Below are 20,139 nucleotides of genomic sequence, written 5' to 3' on the forward strand. Positions count from 1 at the left end.
CAGATTAAGAGCAGTTTATACATTATTAGTTGCTTATCAGTCCTGTCCATAAATGGGTGGGTGGGCTGTTTTGTTTTGGTTTTTTTTGTCTAGTGCAGGCATACCCAGCTCTGGTCCCCGAGGACCACAAACCTGCAGGTTTACATGTATCCCTGTTCCAATACACCTGATGCAAACTAATCAGTGATTGTACAGAACTTCATTGGCTGTGGTATCTATTTAATGAAAGCCATCCTGCAGGACAGCAGCCTTCCTGGGACCGACTTTGGACCCCTGTTCTAGTGTGACTGTCATCAGTCTCCCACACCATCACAGGATTTGGCACCAGCCTTGGCTCTTCTGGGACAGAGAACAGGCCCATGTCATTAGAGAGAGGTTGCGGTCTTCATAGGGTGGGTATCGCAGATAGGTGACACACTCAAACCGTGTACTTCTCAACAGGCATGCTTTTCTGTGAGAGAAGGTATCAAAGCTGTAGCGCCCATGGAAGTACCCCATTCCACAAGCACCTGGGAGGGAAAAAAAAAATCTAAGATCAATTTCAGGCATCATGATTGCTCCATTTTAAATTTATTCATACAATGTTGCAGACTTACCCACTCCACCAAAGGGCAGAGCCACCATGAGACTCTGAAGGATGCAGTCATTAGAGCAAAAGCTTCCACTGGATGTCTCATTCATTAATTTTGAAATGACCTACATTATCAAAAAGACTCATAAGCACATGCACTGACTTAAACAGGAATATTGGATACAACGTGCGATCATTTATTTTTGCTGTGTACCTTACTGTTGGTGGAATATGCATACACACAAAGAGGTTTCTCTTGCTTATTAATGAAGGCAATTGCCTCATCCACATCATTTACAGCCAGTATTGGAAGTACAGGGCCAAAAACTTCCTGTTGCATGATGGGGTCAGATTCGGCCACCTCAGTCAAAACTGTTGGGGCTTCAGAAACAAAATGTCAAATCATATTGGTAGCAAGTGTCAGTAGTTTTGAGTCGTTCAGTAATGAATCTTCTTACCAATATATTTCTCTGCCTCTGTGACCTGTCCACCGACAACCACTTTGCCAGATCTCCACAGAAGCTCTCTTGTACGGTTGAAAATCTCCAGATTGACCATTCGACCAAAGCTGCGAGACTCTCTGGGATCTGGACCATAGAACTGCATCAGACAGCACTTAAGGGCTTGCACCAGGCGTGGTTTAACATCTGTGTGGCATAAAATGTAGCTTGGAGCCATTAAGCTCTGTCCCGCATTGTGGAAACGTGCCCAAGCAATGCGCTGCACGGTGGTGGAAATGTCACAGTGCTGGTCCACGTAACAGGGGTTTTTACCCCCCAGAATCAGAGTTACAGGCGTGAGAGTGCGGGCTGCTGCCATAGCAATCTTGTTCCCCTCCTCTCTGTTTCCTAAACAGGGGCAGATATGTTTGTTTTCGAGTAAACTATTACACAAATGTTTTGATATGATTTTATGCTTACCTGTGAAGAAAACATGGTCAAATTTTAGCTCCACAATTTCAGGCATGTCACTGATGCCTGCAAGAATCACATGGAAGCATTCCTGGAGGAAAAGAAGAAGGTAATTCATTTTAGCTTGTCACCTTCCTTATAATTCAGCAGCTAGGAATATAAATACACAAACAGTAACATCATTACTGAGCAATATCATCTTGGATAACAGAATAAGCATCTAATGCTGAATTTGTATGTCCCAAGGAGATCAAGTGTCACCCCAAAGGATGGTTTTCCAAATTATATTTTCAGGGATGTACAAGACTGTGGAATCTGCTGAAACTTTGGAAGTTACAGCTATGGAGGTTGATTTGCTTTGACTGCAGTCATCACAGTCAGTCATCAGTTCCCCGAAATGAGCACTAGAGTACCAACTACTGTGTTGGAAAGAAAGTACTTTTACTCAAATACAGCACTCATGTCAATTTCTGCGCAACTTTTTATAAACATTACAATTTGTACTTTACATTTAAATGAGCAGTTACATTCCACTTTATGTCTGAGAAAAATGTTACATTAATGTAAAAACACAACACTAAAATGAAACCAGCCGTTTCTTCTATGAACAAACTAATTCACTAAATGGGGACGTTCAAATCGTGAACTTTAGATAATCAATATTCCTATCGGTTCACATCAATCTCATAACGCCTTGGATGTAACTACTGTCCCTTAATTTAAGAAAAGTCAGCAGCAACACACAGTAATGCTTATTACTTTTTTTTTTTTTTCTTCAGCAAAACTTCAAATACTTCCTTCATCACTAAGTTGCCAGTCATTCTTTTAGGGAGGTCCAAACACTAACCTGTTAAAAACAACATTCAAAGCAGTGAGTCCTCCATTCTTGCCTACTTACATTGTCCAGGTAGAAGGGAATGAGACGATGAAGAAGCTCTGCTGTGTGTACAGTGTACTCAGAGGGGCTGATAAGTGCACAGTTTCCTACAGAAATTCATAAAACACGAGGTGTTTGTGAGAGCCTCAGTTTGCCAGCGAGTGCACGTTCAAAAGCAAAACTAGAGAGGCACCTGCTGCAATGGCCCCAACCAAAGGTACGAGACACATCTGGACAGGACTGCACCAGGTCCCCATGATGACCACCACCCCCAATGGCTCATTGATCACCAGACACTCGTCCAACGTGGTGGACTGCACCGACGAGACAAGTAAAAATAATTAGGCCACAGGTGAAGCAAAAAACAAAGCGTTGACTTACAAAAGAAGATATCAGCCTGCTGAATTCTTAAAAAGGTCAATGCAACTTAAGTTTAATCTGCTTTGGCGGCTTCAGTACAATACATTTCTTTGTGGCAGCCAGACTGGAATGTTGTCCCCAAAAAAGTTGTGTAAGCCTTGAATAATCCCAACAATGTTATTGTGAAGAGTACTGGTAAAAGGTTGTGTTACAAACTGTAGTTTCACCAGATTCTTTTCCACAGACTGTGGCTCCATCCACTTTTTAAGATTGCTGATGGCGTGAAGAGCCTCATTCTTCACCATGATCAGTTCGAACACAACCGTTTCAAACCGTGGCTAGACAAAAACACCAAGAAATAAAACATCTGAGCTTTTGTTTCAGTTCTGTGGATAAAAATATTACATAAATGGAATATAAATATAATAGGAGACACTATAAGTCCTGACCTTGTGAAGGTCCCTTCCAAGAGCATCTACAAAGTCACACTCATGTTCCTCCAGCATTCGCACCAGAGCCTCCAGCTGGGCCAGTCTGAAGTCCTCTTTGAGGGTACGTCCAGCTTGAAAGGAAATTCTCGCCCTTCTCAGAAGATCAACACATTCCAGAGGATACGTCTTCAAACACGGCTCCCCCAGCCTGGTCCTGGAACAGTAGATAAATGTTAACACCACATGGCCATTCTGTCAGCAAACACATCATCCCTGTCCATACCTTCTACATGTTAACCGACCATTCCTCTGACAAACATAGCAAGCTCTTATTTTTCCACTCATCTTTATTCCAGGTAATAAATCTGCAGTGTTGGTCTCTTTGAAAGGAGCAATGTGAAGTTAAGCCTGGGCACCCGCTCACTACACCCCACTGGAAGGGAGGATAGTGGAAAATCCTAATAACTTCAGCCAATCAGGTGATGCTCGTAAAACTCACAGCTCTGAGTTACAGCAGTTATCTCATACAAGCTTTCTGCATTCATTTACAATCATCAAAACATGTTAAATATACCTGAGACAGAACGAGATGGTTTGTTTTGCACTTTCAGACCATCCCATTACCAAACCAGGTCAAATTAATGCTGTATTTACCTGCGCAGCGCTTTGAACCATCTGGTTGGAGAGGGACTCGGAGGACTACTCATGCTCTTAGAAGTTCAGGTTCATCAAGCTGTGATCACCACTGTGAAAATCTTCTCAAAGAGCACCATCCACCTCCTCATGCAGCGCAGGAACTGAGCACAGAGGAGAATTTCACCCAAGCGTGCGCATTTGCACCATAATCCGCCATGCGTGGTATTTAGGGAAAGTAGAAGAAATAAGAGGCTTCTGGCCTCCAGTTTGCTGTCCTCCATTACCAGTAAGCTTTAGCTTCATATGTGATTCCATCATGATGCAATTCAGAAGGTGTTTTTTTTTTTTAAACAAGAATATAATTGAGCTGGGAAAAGAAAGCACCCGTAATGTGTAAATAAATTCAAGAATTTATATAATACTAGTACACGATTCGACATTACAGGTAATGGTTTCTCATACATGGACATAGCTTAAAAACACTCCATGAAGTTGTGCAGCCAATTTTAAAAGACAATTAAACAAGATATTCCATTGTCACAAGACGATGGGGAGAAAGGGGGGTCGCTGTTTTCAGGATCATTTTTATTATTTCTTGTACTAAAAGTGTGGATAGTCAAAGCCGGAATCAGCAGTCCAAGGGTACAGGTAAAGTCTATTCTTCTCTTGACATCATATCAAACAAGAGACAAAACAAGTATGTGAGGTATCTTCCATCTGGGCACCAACATACTCATTGTAGTGTGTTAAACAATTCCATTTGCACTATTTCCATTGCATTGGCTGAACAGGAGAACTGAAGAAAGATGTTCCTTCAATTTGTCACATTTCAAAAATGTTAAACTAGAAGCTGTACTACTGCTGTTATTTATATATATATATATATATATATATATTTAAATTTGTGTGTGTGTTGTATTCTCTTTAAATCACAATTTTCATACAAGTTAGTAGCCATAGCACTAACTAGTAACTACTTAGAAACTTTGTTACTAACAAGCATATCCAATCCGTACACATTCAGAATAAAAACATGATTCATGACACTTTTTTTTTTTTTTTTTTTTTTTTGCATCATAAAGATTCTGGTCAAGTTTGCCATTTTCTTTAACTCTCTTTTGTTGAATTAAAATTGCATTTTGTTTTCTAGTAAATTACCAAAAAAAAAAAAAAAAAAAAATTATCCTTTACTTTCAAATTTAAATAAATCCTGTGTTAATATTTAAGCTTATAAAGCCACATCCACCCTCTTGTCCCTTTTCACCTCAACAGCCACAAACCACAAAAATGTGTTCAACATTTCCACGGAAACGTCGTTAAATCATGCCATTGCATTTGGTTGACAAATTAGTCCATGACATCATTTTAAAAAAAGGTTTTAGACCTCAAGATCTTTTCTGAATGGCTTAAAAAGTCCACATAGATTAGAGAGTTTTGTAGGTAAACCCTCCATGGTTGTTGCCGTGGGAGCAGAGATGCTGTTTTACTGCTCTGTTTTGAATAGAAACATAGTCCAGGACCACAGCCCCCCATTTCTATGGCTTGTTTCCAACAGCTGAAGTTATTGGTCAGAGCTGTGATACAGTCACACATGTAATAGCGAGGGGTAATGGTAATACATGAGGCACTCTGCGTTAGTCAAAGGTCTTGTTATAATGCTTTCTTGATACTAAAACATAGATTAACATGACAAATTAACTCTGCTCTTGATGTTAATAAGCACAGGTGTGTGACATTTAACAGGTGGATCTGCTCCTCTGTAAAGATACAAACACTGACAAAAACATTTCCAGTTCATATTTTGCCCAACAGCAGTCGTTGCTTCAGCAAGGACATCTTCTTCAAATCTAATAACAGCACAATCAGATTTTATAACGGTCTGTACTGCTTCACCAGAACTGAAGCCAATTTTCGGTTCTCAAATGTCCTGAGAACATAAAACCCAGAAGGCCAGTGTCTTGTTGCCAGAGTGAAGTCTTAGCAGGGAGAAATGCGTAGAGGTCAAACGATTTGTCTCTAAACTTGACATAATGTAATCTACACAGGATCACTCTCGAGCTGGTCGTAGAGACTGAACACAAGACATTGATTTGCCTTTCACTTGCAAAAGATGCACTATGCCCAGCAAACATTTAAGACTCATCCAATATCAGCTAAAAGTTGCATGGATGATGGAATCCAAACTTGTAAGCACATTAACAATGCATCATCGGGTTTTACACAAGTGAATCGACCACGTGTCTAATGGCTTGCATTGCATCTGTATTGCTTTCCAGTTTGCTTGAAATAGTAGTTAGATCCAAAAATGATTCTATTAGGCCTGAGAAACAGATCTAGCCACCGTACTTGTGTGTTTGATCGAGCTAAGTAATGATATATTCACTTTATGGAGTGTCAGAGGGAGACGTTAAAGATTTTACTGTGTTGCAGGAGCAGCATCCCCTTTGATAAAAGTAGGTGAGACACAGTAACGCTCACTCCATCAGAGCTCATCCAGTTTTAGGAGACAAAAGGAGCATAAGGAGACAAAACAAGTCCTTTGTGACCCTTCCTTTTGTATAGACGGTACCCCTTAAATGTGACAGGCTTTAGTCTAAGCCGGGCATCTTCATGTTTCATGCTGTTTAACACAATCCTTCAGTCCTCCGATGCAACTGAGTTAAGAAAGCTCAAACCCTGTGTTCATACTGATAGCGTAGCGCAGTTTGTCACGCAAGATGCTCTTCTTGCTGTAGTTGGGAAGCTTGAGCAGGTTGAAGCATGTAGATGAAGTAGGAAGCCGCCCACCAGGCTCCTTCTTCCGAATGGTGAAAAAGCCCCTGAGGACACTACCGAGGGTGTCTCCAGTGTCCTGGTCACAGAGGGTGAAATGAGACAGTTTATGAAAACACACAAACAGATTTTAATTAGCATTTTTGTTTACTTAGCTGTTTATCTAAATAAATTCATACAAGTTAAGTAACAAACATGGGCTTAAACAGCAAAATAGGAATCAAAGCTCTTTAACATCACAACTCTTTTTCAAGGTCTTAAATGCAATAAAGAATAAAAGAGTACAAAAGAGTTACATGAAGTCAGAAGAGCTCATACGAAAAGTTATACAGACCATCATAAGGCTGCAAAAGCAGAACAAATTATTCACCGATGGACTGGGAACAATAGGAATAGCCAAAAAAAAAAAAAACTATGTGGTACTTCCTGAGTTGCATAGATTCTCTACTGTTTACCAATGATGTGACTGAAGATAAAAGAAGCCAGATTAATTCTTAAAAACACATAAAGGTGCAGTTTTGGCTCACAGTCTGCAGAGTCAACAAGATGGGTGTATGGACAAAGACCAAAATCAAGCTGTGAAATCTACCAGAAGTGTTTTAGAGGCAAAGAAGTGCAATATATTGCAATGGCCGAGGTAATAACTGGATCTCAACTGGATCCAGCTGCTTCAGACCTAAAGGCATAGCTAAAGGCAGAACCACAGCTGCAGTAACAGCCTGACGAAGGTTCATTAAGGACGAAACCCATTCTCTGGTGTCATCCAAAGGTTACAATTAGATCTAAAATAAATTTAAGCAAACTTGTGATGATGTTAGCTTGTCCATTTGGTACATTTGAGCCCATGAACACAAAAAAGATTTTTTACGTATAAACGAAGGAAATTACAAAACAGCATTTTTTTGCTTTATCATTATTCATACCTGGTCATCTGAAACTTCCACACAGCGGATGGAGAAAGGTGGTTTGAGGTAAGCAAAACCAAGAAGAGGTGGCCTTGAGCAGCTAGTAACAAACTATAAAGATAAAATTTAAAGACAATAAATATTTAAATCCCCCCAACCCCAAAAAAAACATTTAGCTGTGTCAAACAAAATTCTGCTTACTTTTAGGAACATAGCCCTCTCTTCAGCATTAAAGTCACTAGACAGGATGTCCCACAGCCAGATGATGACACGATGGCTACTGTGAAAACCTCCATAGTACACTGTGTGTTTCCTGAGAGAAAGAAAAGGACAAAAATGACAATCAGATTAAAGTGGCACAACAAGCAGGCAGCATGTGTGCAACAAGGGATCTGGCTTAGTTAAACTGTACAAAGTGGATGTTCTAACTTTCTAATCATCACGTCATTGCTGTGTTGCTAAAACCAGTTAGTCACTGGGACGATTAAAAAGCAAGCAGCCACATCTATTTAATGGCATCAGTGTTGTTAGAATGACGACAGAAGAAAAAACAAAGATGAAATGCTTCCTACTTGAGATCATCAAGGTCAATTTCAGCGTTATCCCCCGAGACAAGCCGCTGAACCTCAGGTGTGGAAAACATGTGCAGCCACTCTGGATTAATGATGCTGCGGAAGCCCCGGATGAAAGCAGCTGTTTGCTCCTTAATCTGCGTGTGCATCCGAAAATGAGCCATAAGGTGGATGTAGCTGATCCTGCAGGAGATGGTGAGAATTAAAATCGGAGAATGACAGTGATTACTACAGGAGGGTTAACAATAAGCAAAATAAAAAAAAGAAATGCTGACTTGTTTTCATTGGTGACAGGCATGGTTTTCCCCCCAGGTATCAGTTCATGACAGACAAGCTGTAAGGGGACAAAATTTACTTTTAACTTTTAGATTTTATGTATTTAATACATTTATGTCGTATATTGAATGAACTCTATCTTCACCTGCCCCATAACATCCTCATCATAGGACAAAGTCAGTCCAAGATCCCCAACATCTCCATCATAGCGCTGTGGAAAAAAGATATATATATATCATACCAGTAAGTGATTTGTATGCCACAAATAAGCAAATGAAATTCTTCTAACCTTGATTGAAGTGAGGTTTTTGTAAAACTCAGAGTCTAGTGATGGAAGCTCATCAATAGAGCTGTAGAACGTGCTGTGGTGATGACCCAAGACTTGACTGAGAAAGAAGGAGGCAAATGGAACGTCCACAACAATGCCCTGAATGCACAGACAAAACGATCACTACAAATCCTCAAAATGATAAATAAGAATGAGAAAAAGATATTTTTAAACTACATATACCTCATAAACAGCTTTTCCAAGCATCTTCCCCACAAACTCATATAGCTGCAAATGGTTCTCGTGGATGTAAGATGTGGGTGAAGGATACAACCTTTCATTTCCGCCTGTGGTCTATGAAATACAAAGTTTTACACTAAAAACAGGACATGGCCATGTGAAGCGAGACCATTTTAAAACGGCACACAGTTTGTCTGGGTTACCTTAAACAGGTTGAGAGCAGGATTGAAAACTTTCTTAATGATCTCCTCCAGAAACTCTTTGAAGACACCATCCTGATCGATTCCAGCCTCGTCTACCCCCAGGTCATTCACAAACTTCACACGAATAACACCTTTTATAGAGTTCACCGGTAACCTGCGAAGCTGGTCGTATCCATCCTTAGGGTGGAAAAATCAGAGTGTTGTTATGGAACAACTCAGAGTAACACGCTATGAAGTCATTGACTTTTTTAACTCTGCTTGTCCTGTCCAGCATCACAGCAAACTGAATAGTCATTTGGCTGCTGTGTAGTGCCAAACAAATTAGCTTTGCCAAGAAGAACTTTATGGCTATAAGGCCAAAAATCCTTTCTTTATTCTTTTTTTTTTGTTGCTGAATTTATATATTATTGTTGGACCAGACATGTGAATTCATTGATTGATTGAGAAAAAAAAAAAAAAAAAAATCTGTTGGGTTGGTTGACTTCATACCTCCAACATCCTTGAGCGACGTATGGTAATGTGGGTGACATGTGGTGAAGCAGAGCTTGTTTCAACCAATCCTAAACTTTCTTTTTCCTTTGTGACAATATTCCTGAACAACAGCACCCTCTGTAAAATTGAAGAAAAGTAGTTTTAGGACTCAAAAAAGGCATGACATCAGCGCAACTGAAGAATTCTGTTTACTCACGTTTTTATGAGGAATGACATGAGGGATGTACTGCAGTAAAAGCTGGGCTCTTTTCTTGCCTTTCTCCAGCTCTTGGAACAACAGACTAGGCTTCAGATCCCTGAAAACAAAAACAGGAAAATATTTCTACTGAAAGTCAACATGATAAAGAGATCAGCAGTTTGCATTTTGCGACTTTGTATTTTACTTGCGCAGCCAGTGGTCATCGGGGGTGAACCTGCGTCTGCAGTCACGTTCATAAAGCACCATCAGCCAACCATGAACACTATGGAACAGCTCCAGTTTTTCTCCTTTTGCATTTTCTATCAGTACACAAAAAGTTTTTTTTTTTATGTACAAAAAGACACTTTCTAGAAAAAATAATGTTAAATAATAACTTTCAAGATTCCTTAAGGTCACAAATTTACCTAAAATGCCATCCCAAATCATCTTGTACACAAACGTGTTCAGAAAAGAGGAGATGGTGATGAGTTCTTCTATTTTGAAAGATGTTTGTTCTTCATACACTTCAATGTCATCAAGAATTCTGTGAAAAATTAAAAGTTAAAAATCAATTCCTAACTTGGTAAGCATCTCTATGTGGCGTTTGTTGTAATGTAGCACTACTCCAACATGACAGCTTTTTGTTGTTTAGTCTGGACTAGCTCAGCCTTTAAGCAGAGTCAAAGAAATGCAACTGCAAAAGAGCTGTATTGAAAGATATATAGACTGCACTGCATATTCACAAATCTGTAAGAGTGAGTTTATATCTAGGAATTGTTCACATCATCGCTAAGATGGAAAAAAAAAAAAAACATTCTTATTCAAACTTTTACAAGAGAAAATTTTAGGATTTCCTCTTGAGGAACTTTCAGAGCATCATGACATACTTTTCATGTGTACGCGATTGAATGCAGTACAGTAAAATTCTGTTGAATTACGTTATGAGGTGCCGAGAGCAGTCACAGAAGAGCATGAGCATAGACAGGAGCTGCTTAGACTCTTCTGTGTCATTGTTGAGACACTCCATGAAGAGTTTGAGGCCCCCCTGAGGACCAAGCTCACAGATGAAGGCCCACAGTTTGGGTAAAAGGTCATCAAGATGTGTCAAACCTGCAGAAAAACATCCAAGTGCAGGGTTTTCTTCATGATGATCCCAAACACTGCATGTTTGTTCGTTATGAAAATGTCAGATTTTTTTTGGAACTGACCAGTGAGAATCTGGAGGCGTATTTGCGTCAGTGTGGACAGAGCAGTCTGGTAGAGTACACAGATGCTGCACACTTTCTGAACTTCGGCGGAGTCCACTCGTTTCCCCCCAACTGGTTTCAGGATGTTCCTCACAGAAGCCGACTTTTGAAATGCTCTCTTGAAGAGGTCTGTAAAAACACAGACACGCCGCAGCTTGATGGTAAAACATGTCCAAAGATTTTGTACTAATTAAAAGTTTAAAAAAAATAAATAAATTTTTTTAAAAAAGCAGATCCAGTTTAGGTTCAAACTTACTTTTAACTGGTAGGTTGTTTTGTGATGTGCTAGGTTGTGGCGGTGGGGGGGTTGGCTCCTGGCTCTCCAGCTTTTTAGAGAGGACATCACTGAAGAGTGTTCGGATTACAGTTACACCCCATAGATGCTGAAGCTGTTTGGTGACCAGAGGCATCGACTCATTAAGACTGAGGACAACAGAAGGCAAACGACACAGGTGGGAGACAAAGTCAAGTACATGTATGTGACATTCATTCATTGTTCTCCATCAAAGAAAAAGTACTGAACTACAGTACTAATAACATATCCACTTAGAACTAATGTTTTGTGAGCTTATTATACATTATATTGTTGTTTAATGGCACTATTACTTATTTACCTTTAACAAGCGTGAAAAAACAATATAAGTCAAGATATAAAAACAGCATCACTAACCCATAATCAACTGTTTGCGAGAACCAGCCCAGAACAGGGTGCCAGTGGGTCAAATTAGACTTCTTTTGGGAAACATATCTCTGGCAGTAGGACAGCATGTCGGTCAGGTCCTTCACGAAATGACTGGCTTCTTCTTCTAAGACTTTCTCATTGAGAAAACCCAAGTGAATCAGATTGCCTGTTAAATATGAGAAGCGGTGAAATTAAACCAGCCACAGGACAGCAATCATTTCATTTGCAAACAAAATTTTACTGACTGAAAATGCAAGAACCAAATCACCAAAAATATTATACCAAGTAAGCAGAGTGTGTGGCTGCCTTCAAGACACACACAGATGTCCAGACACTGCTCTTCCCGACTGAGAAACAAAATGAACTTCCGTAGCAAGTCGTGCATCTGGATAGATGCCATGCACTGTCGAGGAAAAGCACGTATTAAAACCAAATGTCTTTATTTCAAAGTCCCATTGTGCAACAGCGACACACAGCTGAGGGGTTTTACCTCTGGAGCCAGCACACTAAAGTGGGACGTGATGGCAGGAACTGACATGATGTGGATGAGGAATGATCGGAGCAGGTTTTCAGAGAAATGAGCAGCAATGACTGGCCTGTAAAATACCAGATTTATATAAAATACAGAATGGTAAAAAGACTATAAATAGAAGGAAAAAATTTTTTAAATGAAAATGCGATAAGAATATCTGATTTACGTAACACTGAAATACTAACTTACCTTAGTGACAAAGTGAAAATGGCAGTCAGAGTGCCTTTGGAGAGAGATGGTTTAGAACGAGCCAAGCCATTGGTCAGCAAGATCTAAGATTAAAAGGTTAAAATACAATGTGATTTTTAATTAAATAGACAGCTGAATGACGCTATAGAGAAAAACAGATGACACTTTTTTCTGTGAGCTGTAATATGAACCTGGAGGATTGAATAGAATCCCATTTGATTGAGATGACCCATGATGTTTTCACAAATCCTCGTCAAAGCAGGTCTGAGAGCTTCACCTGCCAGTATAAAGCAGAAAATATTATGTTTCTCTTTGAATAAAGCCCATTATGCAGCAAGAACATATGTATTTATAAGAACAACTTACCCTTCCCTCGTACTATCCGCCACGTTGATGTGTCGGTGAAGGTTACCAGCATGGTGAGGTACAGTGTTACCAGCTTGTTTTCTTGAAGTATGTCTGGCTGAAAATCCAAAAACAGACATGTTGTTTATTGCACATACATGAATAAGTATGTTCAGTAACATAAATAAATAAAATCAAAGCTATATCACAACCTATTTTCCAGAGTTGAATACAAACTAACCTTTAGGTTTTTCATGAGCTTACAGCAAGTCCACAACACATCTTTAACCTGTTTCAGCCAGGGAATAGTTAGGTCTTTGGAAAGAGCCAAAGAAACATACCAGACCTGAGGACCAAATGTAATAACAACTGAGACCAAAGTCACATATTAAAAATGCTTGACATGTGGATTGTATCTAAACATGCACACTCACTTTGGGCTCATTTTCAACTTCCATGCTGGCCAGGATAGCGCGACAAAGCTTCTCAAATCTCTGACAGAGAAAAGGACAGTATTTTAGTCACAGAGATTAAAGTAAGTGTTCAAATGTTATGACAGCCTCAAAAACATTCGGAAAGTTTGTTTGTATTAGTATATATTTTGATCGCCTTCAGCTATTGCAATACAGCTATTCTTCCTGGAGTCAATACAACATTCCTCTCATAATACAATGATTACACCAGTTTTCTATACATCCTGTTAAAAGTAACAATTATAAGAATTAACCTTATAATAAAGATAAAAAAGAAATTGCTTTTAGCTGCAACAATTTTTTACTCTGCAATAACAGTGGCACAATATGTTTTAATTTCAGTGTATTACAGTTTTTCCCAACTTTTATTATTTACAATTAAACTAAAAGAATTCAAACAGATGATTTTTATTAGCTGAATAAATGCGTATTCATTAGTGATGTTATGAATTACTTTATCAGATATGTCAGTGGCATAAGTGAAAAAATATAACAGTCTGTAAATCAAATCAAATCAAACTTTATTTCTTGAGCACTTTTCATGCCTCAGGCAACACAAAGTGCTTTACAGGATAAAATCAAGTCTTAAGAATTAAAACAAACAGTGGATAAAAAGGCATTTAAAAAAAATAGACACAAGCTCTTTCCACACACTCACACACACACACACACAAGGACATAGAGCAAAGAACCCACCCACATTCCCCAAAAAACATCATTCCCTGAATACTGTCTCTTTAACTGAATTCTGGTTAATAAAACAACTAAAAACATTAAGTAAGTGATAAAAATTCTGACTTAAGGATTAAAATATTTTATAACGTGCTGGTGAGATTCTCTGTATTAATTTCTAACATTGTGTATTATTAGTTGTATATGGAATGATTATCTTAAATGTAAAATTTTACATCATTGTTTTATAATATGTAATGTATAAGTGTTCATTGAAGATGAATAGTGAGTAACTCACCATCTTATCTTCAGGGCAATAAATGAATAGTAATTTCCGAGCAATTTTGAAAATTGAAAGTGCGTTTCTCTTTGCCGTCCCAGTTTCAGAGACTTGAAAATAGTCATCAACTTCTTTCCTGGTGAGAAATAAATATGAAATATGAAATACTGAGCAATTTAAGGCATAAAAGTGAAGAGTGACTGGACAGTAAGAAGAAAAACTGTTAGGCATTAACCAAGTGGTTCAGGTTGGGTTAAGGTACCAGGGTCTGTGAGAGGTCCCACAATTACTGTCCAGTAAACTTTTTTATTTGTGTACATTTTGGCAAAGTGGTGTCACCTGATTTGCCTCTGAAGTCTGCAGCGACAGAGGAATCTCCTGACCAAAGCTTGAATTTGGATTGCTGCTCTTTCCTTCTCCTTCTGTCCCTTTCTTTCCTCTCTGGCCTGCCTGGCCTTGTCCAGGAACTCGGACTTTGAGCTTTGAGGCACACTAAACATATTGCACCCTAGAAAAGAAGAACATAATTCACTTGGCTGTTGTACCACAGACGTTTACCCCAGCAGGCTGCGCAATGGCATTACAATCAATGCTTGGCATGAGTCCCAGAGCCAACATTTGCTCATTACATCCAATAATGGCACATGACTATATTGTTTTGAGTAAGCAGTAAACTTACCTGTGATAGTATGGATAATAAAACTTTGTCTGGCCTTTAGCCTCAATGGGTGCTATACCGTTTTGATCATTTGGCTGATCTTGACATCCAAGCAAGAGGGGAGTCAAATAAAACATGAAGACTAACTTGCCATCTCTGAAGCAAAGAGCGACACAGTGAAGGTGGAGCAGCGATAGTTAGCTCACAGGGCTAGTTCGCAGCTTGTTGGGATTTAACCCTGTGGGCAGAATTTAGCGACAATTAATAGATATTCAACATAGTTGCCAGATGATGTTTGATCATCTACTGATAACAATGTCTTTAACACAGTGAACACATCGTTTCGAAATGTAAACAATGAAAACGGACCTGTACATTGACTGCAGCTATTAATCCCTTGTGTTGCATTTAATGATTCCGGGTAGTTGTTATCCTCATATACAAGTTGCGGAACGAAAGAACATATGAATGATAATATTTTTTAAAAACTAACCTTTTTGTGTTGTAGCAACAGCAACTTCGTATTTCTTTGCCCTGATAAAGCTTTCGTCCAGTGTATTAGGTGGGCGGTAGGGGGAATGTTTTTACTGTTACTCCTTGAACGGAAGTGCAGGCTGAAGTAATTAAAGGACTTTTTAAAATTATTATTAATTATGCAAATAAATGGCGTCACATCATGTAGTGAGAAACGGTCATTTGTTGCATCTTTAACTGAATTGTCACTTATAACGGATTCAATCTTGTAATAAGTTAAGAACATAATATTATCTGTCACTTTAAACGCGTTTGCCAGGGTTGACGTCATTTGATAAATACGCAGCAGTGAAACGGAAGGAAGTGGGTGTAGCTAGCTGGCTAAGGTTAGCGAGCGAGCAACAACTACGAAGTCAGCTGTGGGTTCTATGGTAAATATACGCTATAAAATATTGACTATTGATAGTATTGTACTAATTGTGTTGGACCAACATTATCAAGAAAACCGTTTCTATCATTAGTTCTGTTGAATGTTCTTGTTTGCCATAAGCGGAACACTTTTGGTAAAATGAGATTATGCTAACTAGCGTGCTAGTTCACTAACCGAGATGGATAGCTTCATATGACTCTTTACTGAGTTCAGGCTCAAGGGTCTTGGAAGATAGGAAAACACTCAATCAAAATATCATGCAATACACTTGTGCCAATAGGTTTAGCTGTTTTAAAAAATAACCACCGTGTTGCAAATATTTATTGAATGGTCGCGTTTTTCACATCACCAATATTGAGGTCAAAATATCTCCAGCTAGGCCTAACGTTTCAAATGTTGTTGGTTTTTTCTAGTTTATTTATTTATTTATTTATCCATTAATTAATCAATTACCGGAGTGGGTAATGGGGGAATATTTTGAAGCTGCCGTTTTGTACAGCAATGTAAAACAAACTAAAGCAATAAAGCACATCTTTTTGTAATTTAAGTGGTTTTTTTGTGTGTCAGGACATTACACAATAATAACAATTTACTGTTAACAAGTTTTACAGGGAGAATAATACAATTTAATGTACACAGTGTACGACTTATGTAACTGTCATTACATATTGTGAAATACCAGTGCACAAAGACTAAACTAAATGCATATTGGCATACCAGTTCAATTGTGCTGTTATGATCCTTGTCTCAACCTATATTCAAACATGTAAGATGACTAATTAATTGACTTATTGTTATACAACGGTATTAGTTCTGTGTATCACTTTGTTTCATGTTATGTTGTTTCAGGAAGAGATGTCAGGAGAGAGTGTGGTGAGCTCGGCAGTGCCAGCAGCTACAACACGGACTACATCCTTCAAAGGATCCAGCCCCAGCTCTAAATATGTGAAGTTAAATGTGGGCGGTGCACTGTACTACACTACAATGCAGACGCTTACCAAGCAGGACACGATGCTGAAAGCTATGTTTAGTGGCAGGATGGAGGTGCTCACAGACAGCGAAGGTGAGATATGGGTAAAAATTTTAACCTGTTTTGTCATCACTCTTAACAGTGTGATCTGTTATTACCTCCTCAGAGGAGGATATTTTTTGTGTTTATCTGTTAGTTTGTCTGTTTGTTGGCAACTTCACGCAAAAACTATTAAACTTTTTTTTTTTTCCTGAGAATGGGTCCTGTTCTAACTTAGACTCCATTAAATTTTGTGAGTGATCTGGATCACCCTTTGGATCCAGGAAATTTTTGAAGGACCCTTTACCATTGTGAGATAGGGGGCCTTTGAAAGTTTTATCACTGCAGCAGAAAAAATTGAGAAAACATGGAACAAACACCATAATATAAACAACACACTGGATTTATGTTTTTAGGAATCGAATAGCATAAAATTAATGTAGAACTGTAACATAGAGGGGAAGTCACAATATGGGTGAAAATGAGCTGCATACATTTCTGTGTCTGTGAATAGGTTGGATCCTGATTGATCGCTGTGGAAAACACTTCGGAACAATCCTTAACTACCTCCGAGATGGGGCGGTACCACTCCCAGACAGCCGTCGGGAAACTGAGGAGCTGCTCGCTGAAGCCAAGTATTACCTTGTCCAAGGATTGGCTGATGAATGCACTGCTGCTTTGCAGGTACCATTGTCAGAATTTTCTCTTTTCTCACAGTAATATAGAATAGTTCAAACAATAATTTGAATGAATCTGTTTATTGGTAATGGTTAACAACTATAGTAATAAACTTTATGGTGGTTTCACATCCTTAATTAAGGAAGCCTCTTGTTGAATCGATAAATGTAAAGATATATTTCACTTTCTTTTGAACAATTTTACCCACAAGTCCATCCTTCCAATTTCTATGGCTTACCCAGAATTGGGTCACAGGGGCAGCTGCTTAGGCAGGGAAGCCCAGACTTCCTTATCCCCAGTTACATTTGCCAGCTCATTGGGAGGGATCCCAAGACATTCCCAGGCCAATATTAGTGTCCACAAATCATGTACAAATATATCCTTTGCAAAACTTGGCTATAGTCTGATCTGTCTGCAGTTACTGAGTGCGTAGATCCTGTTTACTGAAATAGTGTATCCACTGTCTGCTTAAACATGGAGCAATGTCAAAGTCAGATTAGTGTGTAATATTGCTAACTATATAGGAGCTGTACTTACATGTACTTTGAGGAAACAAAATACATGCAACAATGTACCAATAGAACTGTGGTTGCAATATTGAGCTTGTCAGATAACACTAAGTTGAGTCAAACTAAAACTGGATCATAGTCACTCCTCAACAAACTTTGTTTGATTAAAATTACACTGAGACTAAAATCCTCTCATTATCATTTTTGCAACTATGATATGCACTTTAAAGGTAGTACTGTTTACATTTATCCAACATAAATTCAGTCTGGTATTCTGTAGATAATTCACTCTAACAAAATTCATTTGGATATTATGTATTTCACATTTTTTAGATTATTGGATTTTTACTCCCTTTTTAAATGTAAAACAATCTTTCTTTCAGAACAAAGAAACATATGAACCACTTTGTAAAGTGCCTCTGATGACATCGTCTAAAGAAGAGCAGAGACTTATCGCAACCTCAAATAAGGTATTTTTTTGTAAGAGGCACTGTCCTTTATTTATTTACTTTTTGATTAAACAGCCTTCTTGAATTTACAGCCTACTGTGAAACTGCTGTATAACAGAAGCAACAACAAATATTCATATACCAGGTGAGTCCTCATCTAATAAGATCATTTAGTATGCCTACTTAAGGAAGGATGACATGTTGAGTTAATGATGGTTCTTAATAAATTATTGTTCATAATTGCTGTTTTTCTGTCCTTTCCCCGATTACAGCAATTCTGATGACAACATGTTAAAAAATATTGAGCTTTTTGACAAGCTGTCCTTGCGGTTCAATGGCCGGGTACTCTTCATCAAAGATGTAATTGGGGATGAGATCTGTTGTTGGTCATTTTATGGTCAAGGTCGTAAGATTGCTGAAGTGTGTTGCACCTCCATTGTGTATGCCACAGAAAAGAAGCAGACAAAGGTTAATGTTAATTTTTGCATGTTGCCTCTTTAGAGCATTTACTTTTTACAGCTAGAGCTACAGTTTGCTTGTTTAACTTAAATTTTTGTGTATCACATAGGTTGAGTTCCCTGAGGCAAGAATCTATGAGGAAACCCTCAACATCCTCCTGTATGAGTCCCATGATGGAAGGGGTCCAGACAATGCCCTGTTGGAGGCGACAGGGGGTGCTGCGGGGCGATCGAATCATCTGGATGAGGATGAAGAGCGCGATCGAATTGAGCGAGTTCGTAGGATCCATATCAAACGACCTGATGACCGCACACACCACCACCAGTGACTTCTCCCTTCTGACCCTTTGTTTCGGACCCCGTACAGTCTTTACACCACACCTGTGCCTTACAACACCTAGCGCCTCTCTTTGGCTTCCTTCTTCATTTACCAGCTTCTCCAGTAGACTTCTGTTTGATAAGCGTCCAGCAACAGTGTGTGGTGGTGAAGTGATGTTTTCTTGTCCATTTGTCTAACTTGTGCTCTCAAGTTGTCGTGTATTGTTAGTTGTCTGTTTTCCGTTGTGTATTCAGTCACTGTTTTCTGCTGTCATGCAGAAGCTCATGAACATGGATGTTTGTATTCAGCATTATTTCACTACTTTGTATGCGGAGAGATGAGAAAAGAATGTTGGTGTAAATTTTTTAGAGGTCCTCATTATCTGACTCACAGGAGAGCAAAATTATTTCATTTAATCAACTAATGAAAAAAGAAAAAGTAGTGTAGCTATTTGAGCTTTGATCTATCTTGGTTCTAACAGGTCTATTGTAAAATAATCTATGGATGAACCTTGTGTTGTTCATAATGGGCCCACATGGTGGCACCGTTTTACGTGTTACCATGGCTATATTGCGGTCTGCTTTATTATAGAAATTAAACTTTTAAATTTTATATGAATAAAATATCCCAGATAGATGCAACATTTCACTGTAATGCTTCTGCTATATTTAGTTCTAACATAGCATTTTCTTCACTCCACAAAACAAATCATTATTTTCAGTGGATGGAACCTGAGCTGTGACCCGAGGTGTTAAATGTACCGGGCTGATTGAATGATGGATGCTGAGGTTGAAGTGAATGACTGTAACTGGAGATTTCTCTGGCAGGAAAGAAACCCTGTCTACATGCTTTTAACAGGGAGAGAAATTAGACCTGTCCTTCATTGCTGCATTCATTGGAGAATATACAGTTTGCACACTAGGCTTAAGTAGAAATATCAGTTGCATTACTTATAGGTCTATTGTACAGAAGTACAGAACATAAAACTGTTTTATATTTATATATTCTTTATCACAAATAAATTTCTACAAACACTCAATCTG

General features: G+C 38.7%; 3 protein-coding genes across 3 annotated transcripts; 1 reads left to right on the forward strand and 2 right to left on the reverse strand.

Annotated features, from left to right (window-relative positions):
• Positions 1 to 309: 309 nt before the first annotated feature.
• On the reverse strand, positions 310 to 3,857 carry aldh3b4 (aldehyde dehydrogenase 3 family, member B4; the record flags this gene model as incomplete). The annotated part of the gene is made up of 9 exons (XM_079250662.1): positions 310 to 509; positions 597 to 696; positions 786 to 952; positions 1,030 to 1,573; positions 2,381 to 2,466; positions 2,553 to 2,673; positions 2,947 to 3,057; positions 3,169 to 3,364; positions 3,805 to 3,857. 9 exons carry the CDS (start codon positions 3,855 to 3,857, stop codon positions 310 to 312), a joined length of 1,578 nt encoding a protein of 525 aa, XP_079106788.1.
• Positions 3,858 to 4,862: 1,005 nt separating this feature from the next.
• ube3b (ubiquitin protein ligase E3B) lies at positions 4,863 to 15,169 on the reverse strand. Its single transcript, XM_079251539.1, has 28 exons — positions 15,140 to 15,169; positions 14,792 to 15,008; positions 14,452 to 14,620; positions 14,131 to 14,248; positions 13,122 to 13,181; positions 12,929 to 13,033; positions 12,709 to 12,805; positions 12,534 to 12,619; positions 12,343 to 12,425; positions 12,112 to 12,217; positions 11,904 to 12,024; positions 11,610 to 11,787; positions 11,196 to 11,362; positions 10,901 to 11,068; positions 10,631 to 10,802; positions 10,118 to 10,236; positions 9,898 to 10,012; positions 9,711 to 9,810; positions 9,512 to 9,631; positions 9,023 to 9,199; positions 8,823 to 8,933; positions 8,601 to 8,738; positions 8,457 to 8,522; positions 8,311 to 8,369; positions 8,036 to 8,218; positions 7,665 to 7,776; positions 7,482 to 7,574; positions 4,863 to 6,637 (listed from the first exon to the last, which is right to left on the reverse strand). The coding sequence occupies exons 3-28, from the start codon at positions 14,610 to 14,612 to the stop codon at positions 6,446 to 6,448; spliced, it is 3,207 nt and encodes a 1,068-aa protein (XP_079107665.1). The 5' UTR covers positions 14,613 to 14,620; positions 14,792 to 15,008; positions 15,140 to 15,169; the 3' UTR covers positions 4,863 to 6,445.
• A 429-nt stretch (positions 15,170 to 15,598) lies between these two features.
• On the forward strand, positions 15,599 to 20,128 carry kctd10 (potassium channel tetramerization domain containing 10). The gene is made up of 7 exons (XM_079250722.1): positions 15,599 to 15,675; positions 16,524 to 16,737; positions 17,198 to 17,367; positions 18,254 to 18,340; positions 18,412 to 18,464; positions 18,592 to 18,787; positions 18,888 to 20,128. Exons 1-7 carry the CDS (start codon positions 15,673 to 15,675, stop codon positions 19,104 to 19,106), a joined length of 942 nt encoding a protein of 313 aa, XP_079106848.1. The 5' UTR covers positions 15,599 to 15,672; the 3' UTR covers positions 19,107 to 20,128.
• The last annotated feature ends 11 nt before the right edge of the window (positions 20,129 to 20,139 follow it).

This window comes from Telmatherina bonti (assembly GCF_933228915.1).
Source record: "Telmatherina bonti genome assembly, chromosome: 13".
In the NCBI taxonomy this organism is placed as follows: Eukaryota; Metazoa; Chordata; class Actinopteri; order Atheriniformes; family Telmatherinidae; genus Telmatherina; species Telmatherina bonti.